Source organism: Portunus trituberculatus, chromosome 3 (assembly GCF_017591435.1).
Source record: "Portunus trituberculatus isolate SZX2019 chromosome 3, ASM1759143v1, whole genome shotgun sequence".
In the NCBI taxonomy this organism is placed as follows: Eukaryota; Metazoa; Arthropoda; class Malacostraca; order Decapoda; family Portunidae; genus Portunus; species Portunus trituberculatus.
The window spans coordinates 9,375,255-9,392,125 of record NC_059257.1 but is presented as its reverse complement, the minus strand read 5'-3'; the positions used below and the strand labels follow the sequence as shown (position 1 = coordinate 9,392,125).

At 41.1% G+C, this 16,871-nt stretch overlaps 2 protein-coding genes across 4 annotated transcripts in view; one reads left to right on the top strand and one right to left on the bottom strand.

The window, feature by feature from the left end:
* Positions 1-1,087: 1,087 nt before the first annotated feature.
* LOC123509357 lies at positions 1,088-3,329 on the top strand. 2 transcript variants are annotated; one of them, XM_045263614.1, is made up of 3 exons: positions 1,088-1,201; positions 2,204-2,442; positions 2,820-3,329. In XM_045263614.1, the coding sequence occupies exons 2-3, from the start codon at positions 2,280-2,282 to the stop codon at positions 2,963-2,965; spliced, it is 309 nt and encodes a 102-aa protein (XP_045119549.1). In that variant the 5' UTR covers positions 1,088-1,201; positions 2,204-2,279; the 3' UTR covers positions 2,966-3,329. The 2 variants fall into 2 exon arrangements, with proteins under 2 accessions (XP_045119549.1, XP_045119557.1); XM_045263622.1 differs by lacking the exon at positions 1,088-1,201 and adding an exon at positions 1,236-1,259.
* Positions 3,330-4,009: 680 nt separating this feature from the next.
* Positions 4,010-16,871, bottom strand: part of LOC123507688 — a 145,122-nt gene continuing 132,260 nt past the window's right edge. For both annotated transcript variants that reach the window (XM_045260830.1, XM_045260821.1), the window contains exons 3-5: positions 13,701-13,897; positions 5,997-6,125; positions 4,010-5,216 (exon numbers count right to left, since the gene is read on the bottom strand). In XM_045260830.1, coding sequence (XP_045116765.1) covers positions 5,081-5,216; positions 5,997-6,125; positions 13,701-13,771 — 336 coding nt within the window. In that variant the 5' untranslated portion in view covers positions 13,772-13,897 and the 3' untranslated portion in view covers positions 4,010-5,080. The remainder of the gene's footprint in view (positions 5,217-5,996; positions 6,126-13,700; positions 13,898-16,871) is intronic.

Here is a 16,871-nt window from a genome sequence, read left to right as displayed (position 1 = left end):
ACACATTTTTACCTTGAGATTTGTGTACGATTAGACCATTTTATTGACTTAGAAAGGGTCTATGGAGATCAGAAGATTAATGGCTAGAGTCTTCACTATTTTAACCCCTTCAATACTGGGACACATTTTTTAGCTTGAGATTTGTGTACGATTAGACCATTTTACTGACATTAACAAGGGTCTGTGAGTAGCAGCAGCAGTAGTAGTAGTAGCAGTAGTAGTAGCAGTAGTGTACAACGAGGGCGTGAAATTGTCTGGTCAAAAATCGCAGTTGTTTACACCGTGACATTGTTCGAGGACTAATTAAATGTGTGTCTGTGGCAATTAACACTGGTGGCAGGTGGCAAGTGGCAGGTGGCAGGTGGCAGGTAGCAGGGCCTCGCTGAAACAAGCTGTTGAAACTGTCACTGCCTCATTTCAGTATCATGAGCATTGGCAATATTATTAACGCGTCATGCCTGTAGGCCGACGTGCTACATGATTAGAGCAGCGAAATGTGATGCGTTGGTTTGGCTGCCTGAAGGATTGTGTCTTGACATTTCACTAATGTCACAACTGATAATAATAATAATAATAATGAGGATAATAATAATAGTAAATGTTAACAATGATAACGATAACGATAATAAGAACTACAACAATAATACTAATGAAAATAATGATGATAATAATAATAATAATAATAAAAGATGTTAACAATGATAACGATAACGATAATAATAACGATAATAAAAACTACAACAATAATACTAATGAAAATAATTATGATAATGATGATAATAATAATAATGGTAAGTGTGTGTGTGTGTGTGTGTGTGTGTGTGTGTGTGTGTGTGTGTGTGTGTGTGTGAAGGTAGATAGATAGATAGTTAGATAAACAGATAGATAATAGGGTAGACAAAAGTATATACAGGAGTGTGACGTGAGTGAGGAGGGTTGGGACCTACGTGGCGTGGGTAACCACCGGCTTAGACTAAGGTAACAATGCTTACATAGAACGATGCTCACCGAGAGTGGCTAGTTAGTTATTAAGTGTCCTTTCTGCAAACAAGGGAGGGAGGAGGAGGTGAAGCCGAAAGCAGTGAGGGACAGGGGGACGATTTCTTGTGTGTTCGTGGTGCAGGTAAGACGCGTGTGCGGCGAGAGGTGTGTCTGGCTGGTTGGTGCACTGCCTCGCCACCAGTTTGAGTAACGTTATAAGGTGTGTTGGTTGGTTTGGTGGCTTGTGTGTGGTGATGTTCCTCTTGTGTGTCGGGAAGGTATGTTACACTGTGCAGTGGTGGTGTTGGCGTGTGTCCGTATGTAGTGAAGGACCTTTACCCATTTCTCATGAACGGGAGTATTTGAAAGTTCCTTGTTGTGTATAGAGGATAGGAAGTGTTGCCTGGCACTTCGTGGAACGCTTTGATTATAGTGTATTTCTTAAACCTCAACTTAGTTATTTGGTTGGTAACAGTTAATCCGCTTTGTAAGTTGCCATTCCGTAATAAAACGACGCGTAGTGTTCTATTAATGGGAAGTTGTAACATGTTTGTTGAACGCAGCACATGCTCGCAGCACATGCTCATAACTCATGGCTTTGGTGTGCATTGATAGCAAGGCTGAAGGGTGCTATAAGTGGCTCTTGGGTCTCCCTTAGTGTATCTCGGCCTCCCCTCACTGAGCGGTGGCGCAGATGTAGGTCAGGCTGTCACGAACCTTGGCATGAGCTACGTGAAGAGTTGTTAGGGCAGTGGGAGGTTGAGTTGTGTGAGCGAGTTGTTGGGTGCTGTGACGTTTCGGCCCCAGTTTAGTTTGTGTGAACCGGTGTACCATTATAAATGTAAAGCATAAAGCCAAATGTTAATGCATTAACGTCACGGCACCCCGCATTGTTTCCTCTAAAGATTTTGTGAAAGCTGCTAAAATGGCTGTAGCAATATTTTATAGGCTCTTAAATTATCCGTCTTTGTCTCTGGTGCAGCAAGTGTAGGAACAATCGGGTAATAATTTTTGGGGTGTTGTGGTGCACATGGTAGGTGCACCACACGCTAGTTAGTGTTTCAGTGTATACGCAGGTGCATTTAATTAGTCAAGTCACAATGATCATACTGTGCAATTTGTCCCTATATCAGAGGTCTTGGATTAGTCATTAGAGGAATTAATTAATGACAGCAGGTGAAGGATGTTTCTTGATTGATGATTGGTGACTTTCTTGTTGCAGCCTTGCAGGAGTGTACAACAAGGGGCAGTGTATACGACGAGGGACAAGGTCGGGTCATGCCGGCCATCCCCTAACCATGGAACAAACAAGTCTCGGGCGTCAGTCAGGAGGTGGAGCACGACCCGTCAAGTCTGGCACCGGCTTTCCTACATCTGCGCACTATCAACTTCGTGGAGGCGCATCTGTTTCACCCTCTTCAGAAGATGACGCAGACCGAGGAGGCGTGTGGTCCGGCACAGGTAGGGGCCGTGGGCCGGGCCGTTTCACCACCTCCATGAGGCGTAGGCTGTCAGGAACTGTCCTGTCTTGGTGTTAAAAGGCAATATAACGAGGAGGGTGATAAAAGCAAAACTCACAAGGTTCGTGATCAGAATAGAATGAGGAATACTGGTGACTGGTTTTTATAATTAAAGTGAGGGTTGGAGATAACTAGTAAATTGTTCCTTAGCGTTGAGTAAAATGGAATGCACTAAACATTTATAGGGCGTGCAACTAAACCTTTACAGGGCACGCCAGGCCACGCCACGCCACACCACACCACACCTCACCTGTCCTACATTTGAGGACAAGGTCGTTCATGATTAAAGTGTAAAGGTAAAATGCTATTTTGTTTCAGTTCCTGCCACTACTGAAGGGAGAACTAAACTAGTGTGTCCTGTCCACCCCAACCTGCGGCAGCCAACTTGCACTAGAAGACGCAAACTCGCTCTCTGCGCCTACCACGGAGGAACTGGACCCTGCCTCGCACCAGCTCTGCCCTGACAAACGCGGCGTCATCCAGGGAGGGAGGACACACTGCCTCGCACCAGCACTGCCCTGACAAACGCGGCGTCATCCAGGGAGGCTGGACACTGCCTCGCACCAGCTCTGCCCTGACAAACGCGGCGTCATGCAGGGAGGGAGGACACTGCCTCGCACCAGCTCTGCCCTGACACGCGGCGTCATGCAGGGAGGGAGGACATACTGCTTCGCACCAGCTCTGCCCTGCCCTGACAAACGCGGCGTCATCCAGGGAGGCTGGACACACTGCCTCGCACCAGCTCTGCCCTGACAAACGCGGCGTCATCCAGGGAGGGAGGACACTGCCTTGTTTCATGTAACCTAACCAATACATGTTGCCAATCAGTCTTGTACTGTTATTTATTCCTTCCATGTAATGTGAATGTTCCCACGCAAGTGTAATGTTATTACTTATGTTCTGTGATGGACCCACATGACTGGTGTTACTACTAATAATAAATATTGATAAAGAAAACTGATATTGCATTTGTTCATTCCAGTTTTATTAGGAACATTTATGGAACAAACCTACCTGACCACTCTAGAGCTTAACCTGACCCAACCAATATGAAACTTGCATACACTTCTTCACCTCACCCTGGTAAGACCCACAATGCACCACCACCACTCCAGCTGGCAAATAAAACTGAATAATCAATCCTTTCTAAAGCTGTAAACCATTATTGTACAGATCAAAGAATCCCAGATGCTCACTCAATTGGGCAGTAAAATGCATAAAAAAATCAAATTAGTGAAAAATAGCTGAAAAGCAGGAAAATATGGAAAAAATCCCTGCAAAACCTGCCCCAATACTGTAAAAATAGCTGAAAAAATGCTAAAAAGCAGCAAAAAAGGGGCAAAAATTCTTGCAAAACTGCCCTGAAAAGCTAAAAAATGCTAAAAGCAGCAAAAAATGGCAAAAAATCCCTGCAAAACAGCCCCAAAAACTGTGTTAAGTCATAAATACTCCGAAGAGTCTCCGGAGAAAGAGCAGATGTATGTTTGGGTTAAAAATACATTGAAGAGTCTCCCTTCCTTCACTTTTATTCAATCAACACATTTTACACAAAGCTGAAAACTCTACAAAAATTTTCAACTTAGAAAAATTTTTACAATCATTACCATCAATACATTTGTCTAACAAAAAAATTGAATATCAGAACATAATAGTAGTATAGCTATCAACTCTGTACAATGACTTTTTAAACATTTCACAATGGCATTGCTCTCAAACAGCATGTTGTCCCTTGCAACACTACATTGTCACCATAAATACACAAAACACAGACCATCATTCTGGGGCCGCATTCTACACAGTCAGCCTCAGGTCTCACTGAATGCCTGACCGTCACTCCACTGCACTGCTGGTCTTTGGGCTCATCACTTGTCAACTTTTTATGTGTATACAAAGAAATAGATCCTTGACATCATTTCTACAATTTATATTACTACTTTGGGAATAGTTAGACTGTGCATCCCAACAAAGTATGGTCACACCACTAGCTATGACGATTTGTACAATATGGCCGCTGAAATCTTACACAGAACAGTAACAATGAACCTCTAGAAAGTTGACAAACTTACTATTCCATCAGTCCAAACATTCTCACTCAAAAATGTACATAAACCTCATCACACACATCATTTTGCCCTAAATGAGACATTGACATCATCAAGTGGGCCTTTTTTAATCTTTTCTTCTTTTTTGCCCTTGGCTGGTTCTCTTCCCTTCATAAAAAAAAGGCATGACTGGCACACTTGCCCACAAAGCTAACCCTCCCCGCCCTCACACACACACCTTGCAGTGCTGACTGAAGTTCCATCTGCAGGAAGTGCAGTGGTCAATGGTTCATGTGCGTACAATGTGGACTGTTAAGACTGACAACTAGATCATGCTGATAAACAAACACCTTGACACAAATCTTCCTAATGAAAGATCTCTTATAAGTCACTTTTTACACCCTACAAATCTCATAAACTGTTACTCCTTGTAACTAAATACACACTAACATGTAATGAAGTGATCTGATGCACAAAGGTCATGAAATCTATGAATATGAATGATGACATACAATCCTTTGGTTAAAACTGTCTACACTATTTTCCACAAAAAAAGAAAGCCTGAATCAAAGATGCTGTCAATGTTGCAGCATCCTCCATCCTTGCCCCTGTCTTGCACTCTGCACACATGTTTAGGGAAGCAGTGTGCAGTGTGCCGCTGGACCTCCAAAGCCTGCAACAAAAGAAAGGAGTCAACAAACGTTCATGTTTAGCAATCCTTTTCCTTCACGTCATCTTATCAATCAGAAATTGTGAAAACTTCTCACTTGTAATCACATTTGTGGTACAGGAAGGGAGATCAAAAACCCAGCCAAGCAAAGCCACACTATTTTCTTTTTTCTTTTATGGAAGAGGGAAACTAGCCAAGGGCAACAAAAGTTAAATAAAAAGCCCACTTGAATTTCAAGTTCACTAAAAGATTGGTACAGAATTAGCATGTCTTGAAATCTCCTATTAAAAACATCAAGTTGTACAAAGATGGAAATACAGAAGCATGCAGGGAATTCCAGAGTTTACCAGAGAAAGGTCTGAATGGTTGAGAATACTGGTTAATTCTTGTATGAGAGAGCTGGACAGAATAGGGATGAGAGGAAGAAAGCCTTGTGCAGTGAGGCCGCAGGAGGAGGGGAGGCATGCAGTTAGCAAGATCAGTAGAGCAGTTAGCATGAAAATGGTGATAAGATGAAAAATTAAAAAGATGCAATATTTTGGCAGTGAGAAAGAGGCTGAAGACAGTCAGTCAGTCAGAGGAGAGGAATTGATTAGATGAAAAGCTTTTGATTCCACCCAATCTAACAATACTTTGTGAGTGGAACCCGCCGCCCCCCAAACATGCAAAGAGTACTTTATACAAAGACAGATCAGGCCCTTGTACTGAATTAGCAGTTGGAGGGACAAGAAAAACTGGCAACAATGTCAAAATAACTACTACTTGACAACTTGTTTGCCTTACTTGTAGTGCAGCAAAGTGTGTGTGCCACCCTTCTTGAAACTCTGGAGCACCTTCATGTGTTCAGTAAAGTGGTGGGCAGGAACACAAAGAGACGCTTCCCTCAAAGCCACGCCACCGGTGCAGTACGTCCTGTGGGGGAAACAAACCGTCATTGCACTCATTAACACACAGGGAAGATGTGCAACTCAGCCACTCAGCCCTCCTTACTGATACAAACACCACCACTCACACACACACACAAACAGCACTCACCAACACACAGGGAAGATGTGCAACTCAGCCACTCAGCCCTCCTTACTGATACAAACACCACCACTCACAAACACACACAAATAGTACTCACCAACACACAGGGAAGATGTGCAACTTAGCCACTCAGCCCTCCTTACACATACAAACACCACCACTCACACACACACAAACAGCACTCACCAACACACAGGGAAGATGTGCAACTCAGCCACTCAGCCCTCCTTACACACACAAACGGCACTCACCAACTCCTAACAAATAAATACAAGTCTCTCCTTCCTCCTGTGACAGAGATGCCTCCACAAAGGAATCAATAACACACAGATTGATCACATTCATCTTTGACAGACACAAAGTTCACAGAAAAACTGAGAATCTGTCTTGGATGTCTTGTACCTTCACTCTGCACACTTTCCTCTAGTTTATTTTCATATAGAACTAAAGATTTGCTGTCTGTTTAGTAGTATTTTCTATCTCCATTCACTCCTGTTATAGTGCTGTCTTGCTTGTTGAACCTGCTGTCTGATTTCACTTAGGTTCTGGTTGGATAAACCTTCTACTTGTTGAAATAATAACCTTCTCAACCATATCAAAAAACCTAACACCCATATAATACTATTTTCTCAAATATTGCTGTTTTTTTATTTTTTTATTGAAAAGTTTCCTTTCTCCAACATCATTTTGTACAGTGTGTAAATACAATCTGATTACAAGGTAGTTTTAGGTGACTTTTAAAGGTGCATCACTGATCTTATCTTTGTGGTAACATCAGAGAGAGAGAGAGAGAGAGAGAGAGAGAGAGAGAGAGAGAGAGAGAGAGAGAGAGAGAGAGAGAGAGAGAGAGAGAGAGAGAGGATTTGTTAACACACACACACACACACATTAACACTCATAATAATTATAAAAAATAACACTGTTGTTACTACTACTACTACTACTACACTCCCTCACACACATCCATACTGTGAATGATTATTACTTATCACAAAATAAACTGGAACCTATGAAATGAGGTCCTCTCATATATCTACATTCCTTAGGTAGAATAAACGAACAGGATCAATTGTGTTGGTTGGTAGCCATTATAGGTGACATAAATTCATTTTTCATACCCCTTGAAATGTTACATTCCATATTCCCGGAGATTAGTGTGGCTTCCATGTCTTGTCTTTAATAATCAGATATTAGGTGGACAGCAATCACCACACCACACCACATCACCATCGCCACAGCGCACACCACCAAACCACACAACACCACTACCACTACAATCATATCATACCACACCATACCACACCACTACAATCATATCATACCACACCACACCCCCACCGCTACCTTTCCCACCACCACCACCACCCACGCTAACACCCTCTCCGGTCTCGACCAAACACCAACCCGTGAAATCCCCGCTCCCACACCAGCCCGCTATGCCCCGCCCCGCTCGACCCCGCCGCCTCCCATTACTACGGAAACTTCATTCTGTATTTTGTGATTATTCTTTGGCTTTGCATGTGTTTATTGGTGTTTTCTGGAGTGTGGGAGCAGGAGGAGGTGGAGGAGGAGGAGATGGAAGGGAGAGGAGGAGTGTGGGAATGAGGGCGGGGGAAGTGGAGTCACTGACTAAACGTGCCAAAAAAACCATCTCGGCGTAAGGGGTAAAATATTTCTGCTTTATTAATGGAGTTGGCATTGTTCTGATATCTGATTTGTTATTGGCAAAGCAAAGCAAGTTTCAAGCCACAATAAAATCGAGTCCAGCTGTGTTTGGGTTCAGCGAAAAAATAACACTAAAAGTCACTGCGTAATACATAACTTTTTTTAATTAGCACGCCTAGGATTGTTTTGGTGCTTGATATAACACTGGAAATATATGAAAAACATGCCCCAAGTAACAATATTCTATAAGATTTAGTCTAACTAGTCGTATTTTCAAATAAAAAAATTGTAACGGTTCCAAATTAGAAAACAAAAATCTTTATACGACAAGCAATCTGTGTTTTCTTTATTTGGCTGGAAAGCGAATATTTTTCCTATTCAGAAAATGTAATATAACGTAGTTTGGGTGAGCTTTCCATCTCGACATTATGATGTGTTTGTGACCCGTTAATTTGACACAAACACCTTTCGATGGACCGCTTTATGTAAACAAACCACCCGGTAGGAATATTATATTTCGATTATTAGTTATCCTATTTATCGCGTCTAAAAGTGTAGTGTATACCAGTCTGGGAGCCCTTTTTCTTTTGACGATTTTTAAAATGAATTACGTACGTAAATATTGAACCCACGGGGGGCGCATCACCCCTGCCTTCCCCCATGGTCAGTCCAGCAATGTTTGCCTCCACTCCCCCTGTGTTTCCAGACCCAGAGAGTGAAGCAAAGCCAGAATCAACCACCACACTAGATAAATAGCCATTACTGTGGTAAATAAGGTGATGGTTATGTATACCCCTGTTCAGACCGCCCGGGGTCCCCCATGACCCGGACCCAGACCCTGCCCCACCAACCCCCACCCCGCCCCGCGTCAACTCCTCAACATTTCCCTCAATTCTCAGTGTTTCCTGCTGTTGCCCGCCTCAAATGCATACTGTGTAGTGATAGGGAAGAGAAATTTGGAATGGATGTGTGAGGGTGTAGTAGTAGTAGTAGTAGTAACAACAGTGTTAATTTTTATAATTATTATGAGTGTTAATGTGTGTGTGTGTGTGTTAACAAATCTCTCTCTCTCTCTCTCTGATGTCACCACAAGGATAAGATCAGTGATGCACCTTTAAAAGTCACCTATACCTACCTTGTAAGATTGTATTTACACACTGTACAAAAATGATGTTGGAGAAAGGAAACTTTTCAATAAAATAATCAATAATAAATAAATAAAAAAGAAAAAATAGCAATATTTGAGAAAATAGTGTTATATGGGTATTATGTTTTTGATATGGTTGAGAAGATTATTATTGCACCAGACCGAACAAAAGACACAAGAAGCAAACGACTGACCTAGAGAGGAATTGCAGGAGAAAAGGAGAGAAGGGGCAGGTGGATCACAAAGAAAAGGAACCAAAGGCACAGGACACACTGACAGTCATGGTCAGATAAGCAGAGACAAACACAGACTAAGTGACAATTGAAATAGTATAGGTAGAAATAGCAATAGTGGAGATGAAAGTATAATTATCAGAGCAATTAATACACAAGGTTTATCAAAGGTTCAACCCAAAGAGTTAGAAGAACTGGTGAGTGAGAACACTTTGTTATGTCCATCTGAGACACAACAGAAAGTAAGAGATGTCAACTTTTGTAGGGAAATAAATGTTGTAGAGGTAATGAGAGAAATTCAGGATAGAAAAGGAGGAGGATTAATGTTTCTATACCACAACAACAAAGATAAAGTTAGTAGAGAGTGCTGTTTAACCCCTTCACTACCATGACGCATTTCCGTATTCATTCTGCTTACTATTTGGTGATTTTATACAGCTTCACAAACTTATGTATGGGTTAGAATAGTGAAGACTGTGGCCATTACTCTTCTGATCTCCATACAGTCTTCTTAATGTCAGTAAAATGATCTAATTGTACACAACCCTCATGGTAAAAATGTGTCCCAGTACTGAAGGGGTTAAGGAATGACAGGTTAACATTACTGTAGTGTACTTTAGTGTAGATAATAAACTAAGGAATTGTACTTTGAAACTGGAAATTGAGAAGATGCACAACATCCACTGCTTACAATCTGGGACTTGAATGGCCACGTGGGATTCAAAGGAACACAAAAGCCAGATGGAAATGGAAGAATGATATTAGAATGCATGGAGAAGTATAAAATGATAATGCCCAATGATGATGTCAATTGTGCGGGGGAATTCACCAGGGCTACAGACACTAAGCACTAGTTTCACAAAGCTTTTACAACAAATATAAAAAAATGAAAATAGACAAAGACCAACAAGTAGAAGGTTTATCCGACCATAACCTAAGTGAAATCAGACAGCAGGTTCAACAAGCAAGACAGCACTATAACAGGAGTGAATGGAGATAGAAAATACTACTAAACAGACAGCAAATCTTTAGTTCTATATGAAAATAAACTAGAGGAAAGTGTACAGAGTGAAGGGGCACAAGACATCCAAGATTTAGAGGTAGAAATACTTAAAAGCAGCAAATAATACATTAAAATGAAAGAAGAAGGAAAGTAGGAAACCAAAGCAAGGAGGAAGCAGCTTGGTCCACAGAGGAAATAAGAAGGGAAATTAAAGAGAGGAGTGTTATTGGGGGTGTGTGGTGTTAGGAAGGGTAATGAAGTTAGTGTTGTTATCCAGGGTGTTAGTGGTGTTAGGAAGGCTGGGTAATGCATGTGGTGTGGATGGTTGGGTTAGGAAGGGCAGAGATATTTGAAGGGACTTAACAGGAAGCGTAGGAATGCAATTAGTGCAGAAGAAGGTGAGTGCTGGAACACATTATATATGGAACAAAAAGCAAAGGTACAGTCATTGATTAGGAAAGAAATGTACCAGTGAAGAAAAGAAAGTTAAAGAAATAAAGGAAGATAAAACCAATGGCAAAAATACTTAGAAATATATAATAATGTTAAAAGGAGAAAAAGAAAAGGAAACAAGCTGTCTGATGATAAAGTATAAATGTTAACGACAACAGGAAAATTGAAACGGACAAGGTAACCAAAGAGACGGAAGATTAATGGAGCACAATATATGGGAAACATAAAAATGATATAGATAAAGTATGAAATATTGAAAAAAGAGAGGAATACATAAAGGAAAGAGATAGAACTACCATGAGTTAAATACAAGCAGGTTATGTTAAGCAGTCAGCAGAATCCTGTCCACGGTCCGAGTGTAGGTTGGGCTTCCTCACTCTGGGCAACGGTTTCCTAGCGGGTGGACTTTGAGATAGGAGTTACCACAAAAAGTATCCCCTTTAGCCCAGAAATTCCCGTGAAAAGCCCACATGGTATAAAAAAGAAAGGAAAAAAAAGAGGACAGCAAGGAGGAAGAAGCACAGCACATGTAGAGAAACGTGACATAGAAATTAAGGAACACTTGGACATGACTTTCCAGATACAAGACTCCATAGCATTGATGGAAGAGGAAATAGTAAAGGAAGACAAAGTTAAAAATGTTTGAAGAAAATGGAAGGAAATAAAGCTGCAGGTCCTGATGGAATAAAGCTGGAATTTTATAAAGCATTCTTACAAAGTGAACTATTGTTAAACAGCTTAGTTTGTGCATTGCAGCAAGTGGTACACTCGGCTGAAGTCCCTGACACACACAAAGAATCCAGCACAATGATCATTCCCAACGCTGCCAAACCAAAAATGAATTAATTTAGACCAATAGCTTTAACCAACATAGGTACAAATTATTAATGGCTGTGTTAAGGATAAGTATACAAGAACATGTAGAGAAATGGCTGGGTTAAGAACAATCAGGCAGGATTTACGGAGGGAGGTAGGGCAGAAAATAGCCTGTTCAGATTCAGATATTGTGTAGAAAAATCACTGAAAAGTAAAAAATCTTTAATAATAATAGCAATAGATTTTTCCAAAGCTTTCCACAATGTAAGAAGGGACTATAGGATCAAAATTTTAATGGAATATCGAATAAAAGAAAAAGTAATAGACCTTACAACAAAACTTTACACTGGAGACAAAGTTAGACTAAAACTTGATGAAACAAAAAATATAACACTACCAGTAACAAGAGGCATCAGACAGCAGGGGATGTACAGGCTCCTAAACACTTTGCAAATTAATACCTTTCAAAATAATACAGAAATTAGAAAGTCTAAATTTGTGCCTCAGAGATGATGTTTTAAATGTGACACCTTTATTCCTTGCAGATAATGGAATGTTGTTAGCGAGTAGTATAGAAGACACAGAGCTAGTGGTGGACAGGTGGTGGAGACAGGTGGAGAATGTGGTCTGGAGATTAACTAACAAAAGACCAATACTATCAATTTTTAATATGAAAGACAAGCCACGGGAAACAGCAGAGATACAGGTAAAAGACAAGGCAAAGTATTTAGGAGTAACAATAAATGACACCAAAAACCTCTCTGAAGTACATAAGCAGAACATGATGGAAAAGGCTGCTAGAATGGCCAATTTAACCCATTCAGTCACAGTGAGGTGTTGCTCCAGGGTAGTGACAGGGAAAACACTGGAAAAGCACAACTCTGCCATCCAGTCTTTACAGCACCAATATGGCAGACTTTACTAAGGAAGAAGTAGAGATTACAGATAGAATATAGTGTAGGTAGAAAAATATTAGTTGCACCAAACTGTATAGCCAGAAACAGCGGTAAGAGGAGAGACTGGGTTATCAAGTATGAAGGCAAGAATAATGGAAGGACAGCAAAAATACCTACAGTACATATTGAGCGGTGAGGGAAATGCTCTGCTAGATAGAGTAGAAGAGATGAGAATAGCAAGTAAACAGAATAGGTGGATAAAAGGGTGAATAAGATAGGAAAACAATAGGAATTTGAGAGGGGGAAATGTAAACAATGATGAAATAAGTGAAAAAAATTAAGGAATGGGACAAATAGATATGGAAACAAGAACTGGAAGGAAAAGTTAGTCTAAGTATATACAAGGAGAGAAGATTGAAGGTCAGGAAGAAATATATGACAATAGAGAAGTATCAATTATATTATTGAAATGTAGGTATTATTGCAGCTTCAACCAATACACCACAGATCACTCAACACATTCTCAACACATTTTACCCTTTCGGAAATCAATACCCTTTCGGAAATCAATAACAACTTCAGGACAGAATTTAGGTTAGTTTAGGTGGTTTGGTTAGGTCTATGGGCATTCCTAACCCCATTTTCCCTTTCAGAAATCAATAATAACTTCAGGGCAGAATTTAGGTTAGGTTAAGTTTCCCCACCCTAAAACCTTGCTTTCCCAGGAGGCCCCCAAGCTTGTAAGACATAGGGAAAGAGAAATATAAGATAGGCTATATTGATTGACACTGTAAACTTAGCAAGTCTCCTTTTATCTGCTCCACACATCACACAATCTCTTGCTTGGTTCTGAAATCTTTGTCTCCAATGTTGAGGTCACTGGTTCTACATTTGGGTAAATCTAGTGTCAACCAATATAGCCTATCATATTTCTCTTTCCCTATGTCTACCAAGATTGGGAGCCTCCCGGGAAAGTAGGATTTTGGGGTGGGGAAACCTAACCTAGATTCTGTCCTGAATTTATTATTAATTTCCAAAAGGGTAAATTGAGGTTAGAAGAGCTCGTAGACCTAACCTAACCTAACCTAACCTAGAATCTGTCCTGAAGTTATTAATTATTTCCAAAGGGGTAAAATAGGGTTACAAATGCCCGTAGAAGTGTGATGTAGACAGTGAGAACGTGAAGAGGTGATGTACTGGTTCAAACTGCAATAATACCCAGAGACCAGACGTTTTTGTGATTACCTTTGTGAGAAATAAAAGATACCAGACATTTTTGTGATTTCTTCAGAAGGGGCACAGCGCGGCGGCACCATGGTAGCTTGTCAGAAGGCAGTGGGTGTGGCGAGCGGTGTTGTCTGGTTTCAGTGGTCTGGTCTGGTTTCAATCCACGTTTGGTTGCCTGACTGAAGTTCTGAGCATGCGCGTGGACCCAATGCGATCTTAAATATAAAATAGTAGTGTTAATAATAAAGTAATAGTGGTAAACTGGGAGAGAAATGTGGAAAAGATACATTGGTTCCAAGCTTCTAACCTCTTCAAGTACTGGGACGCATTTTTACCATGAGTTTTGGGGTGCGGTGACGCGATTTTAATGACATTACGAGGGGTCTATGGAAGTCAGAGGATTAATGAACACAGTCTTCACTATTTAAATCACCATATATGTTTCTGAAGCTGTATAAAATCACCAAATATTTAGCAGAATGAATGGGAAAACGCGTCATGGTATTAAAAGGGTTAGCGGCGTAATGATAGAGGCAGGATCGGGAGCCATTTCTGAAGGGGCGGCACAAACGAGACTACTGGTTGATGTCCATATAGTTATTTCACACTTTACGGGATTAAAAACGTACAACATATTGATTCAGAGTGCATGTATGTATAGTGCGATATATCTACACATAATAAACAAATGTACAGTATTATACCAAATATCACCATTTTTTCTGCTTTTAAGGCGGCACTTTCAGATTTCACCCCGTCTCAGTTTTTCTCTCACTACGGCTACTGGTTTCAACACAAAGCTTTTACACACACAAGCCTCATTTTATTGATCACACCCAAGTTCAAATTCTGTATATCTTTCTGCTGAGTTGATGGAAGGGGTGAGTGGCCAGCCAGCGAGGACCAGGGAGGGGCAAAGTGGCAATAATACTTGATGAGATGGCAAGTGATAACATGGACGGGAACACCAAATACCGCCTGCCTGACCTCGCCCCAACACTGTGCAGGCCAGTTAAGACTTCATATACTGCTGTGGTAGTGGTGGTGGTGGTGGTGGTGATTGTGGTAGTGATAAGTGAACATAATATTGGTGTCTAAACTAAAAAAAAAAAAAAAAAATGAAAAATATACCTTTATTAAAAACGTTTGACAATTCATTCGGTATAGCCTAACTTTACGTGTCGTCACCTAACCCCTTCAGTACCGTGACGCGTTTCCATATTCTTTCTTGTGACTATTTGGCGATTTTATACAGCTTCAGAAACTTAACTGGGGTGGATTAAAATAGTGAAGACTGTGGCCATTAATCTTCTCACCTCCATAGACCCTTCCTAATGTCAATAAAATGGTCTAATCACACACAAATTCAAGGTAAAAATGCGTCCCAGTACTGAAGAGTTTAACCTTCCCTTGTCTAACCTGCCAGACGCAAAACAAAGATTGAGGTGGTGAGAAACTTTATGCCTTTCTATCTTTAGCCTTTGTTGCCTAACGTTATCACAGAGGAATATGTAAGAGTGACAACAGATCTATTTACCCGTTTCCTGTGTTCCTCCTCCTCCTGCTGTATATATAGAGATAAGATGAGCTGTTGAAATTGTCACATATAAGACTTCCTCTATTCTGGAGTATGATGAGTCTTGAAAATGCATGACTCTCTCTCTCTCTCTCTCTCTCTCTCTCTCTCTCTCTCTCTCTCTCTCTCTCTGTGTGTGTGTGTGTGTGTGTGTGTGTGTGCGCAAGAACTAGGTAAATGCATGGGCACTTTCACTCAGGGCAGGTGAAATATTGGTACAAGTTGAGAAGAAGAGATGAATGACTGACGGGGGAAAAGAGTCAAATTGTTCCTCCCTAACAGAGCAACAAGGAACACTGCGCTGGTGGAGTGTGTCAGTGTGTGTCGCGTCTTGTCACTCAGCAAAACTCACTCTATGGAACACACGATACTGAGAAGAACATATTGAGCAGAACACTCTCTAAAGAACACAATACTGAACAAAAAAACACTTAGAAACACTCGATATTGAACAAAACACCCTTAAGACACTTAATATTGAACAAAACACCCTTAAAAACACGTATATTGAATAAAAACACTAAGCAGGAGAAAGAGCAGGAGGAGGAGAAGGAAAAGGAAAAGGAGCAAGAACAGGAGGAGGAGGAAAAGGAGGAGGAGGAGGAGGAATGAAAAGGAATACAAAGAAAGGAACAGACAGCAACAGCACTACTGGCCCTAACAAGACTGTCTGTGTGCCTCTGCTACCACTACAGATTCTACGAGCTATAGGTAAAAGTCCTTCCGATAAACCCAACCAATTTGTTTGCTGTTTTAACGACTTGCCACCAGTGTTTACTTGTTGAGGTCTGAGGTAATTGTAACGCCTAAGTCTTTTTCCTCATCCACCTTGAGCAGCTCGGAACCGTTCATTGAGTAATCGGTATGGTCATTATTGCTACCACTTGACATTTATCTACATTGAAGCTCCTCTGCCACTTGTCTGACCAAGTGGCTAAGCGGTCCAGATCTGACTGTAGTTTTCTTTTATCCTCCAACGTGACTACTACTACTACTACTACTAACAATAATAGTAATAGTGAGGCAGTTTCCAATGCTCAGTACTGTGTGTTGCAACAATGTACTATTCACAGATTTTATAAACACGCATTTTGACCCTTACTGTTTGTATTTCCCTTCTGTGATGAGAGAGAGAGAGAGAGAGAGAGAGAGAGAGAGAGAGAGAGAGAGAGCACTACCACTATTATGTAAACTCTAACACACACACACACACACACACACACACACACACGCACGAATACCCTCCATTATCTGTGTATCTGTGTATGTGTGTGTGTGTGTGTGTGTGTGTGTGTGTGTGTGTGTGTGTGTGCGTGCGTGTATGTGTGTCAACTTCACCACTTGCTGTGAAAATAAATAACAGCAAAGCCAAATGGAAGGGATTAGTGATGGGGGGAGGGGGAAAGGGGAAGAGAGAGAGAGAGGAGGGAGGGGAGAGAGAGGGGAGGTGAGGGGAAGGAAAAAGGGAAAAGGAGGGGGTAGGTGGTGAGAGGATAAGAGGTGAAAGATTATCTCTCTCTCTCTCTCTCTCTCTCTCTCTCTCTCTCTCTGGTAGAAAAAAAGGACAAATATTTGTAAGTTACAAGTGTAAAATATCAATTTTGTGTATGAGT

Coding starts and splice junctions, on each gene's coding strand:
- LOC123509357 (XM_045263614.1), top strand. CDS start 2,280: ATGGAACAAACAAGTCTCGGGCGTCAGTCAGGAGGTGGAGCACGACCC. Junction 2,443..2,819: donor AGGCGTGTGGTCCGGCACAG/GTAGGGGCCGTG, acceptor ATTTTGTTTCAG/TTCCTGCCACTACTGAAGGG.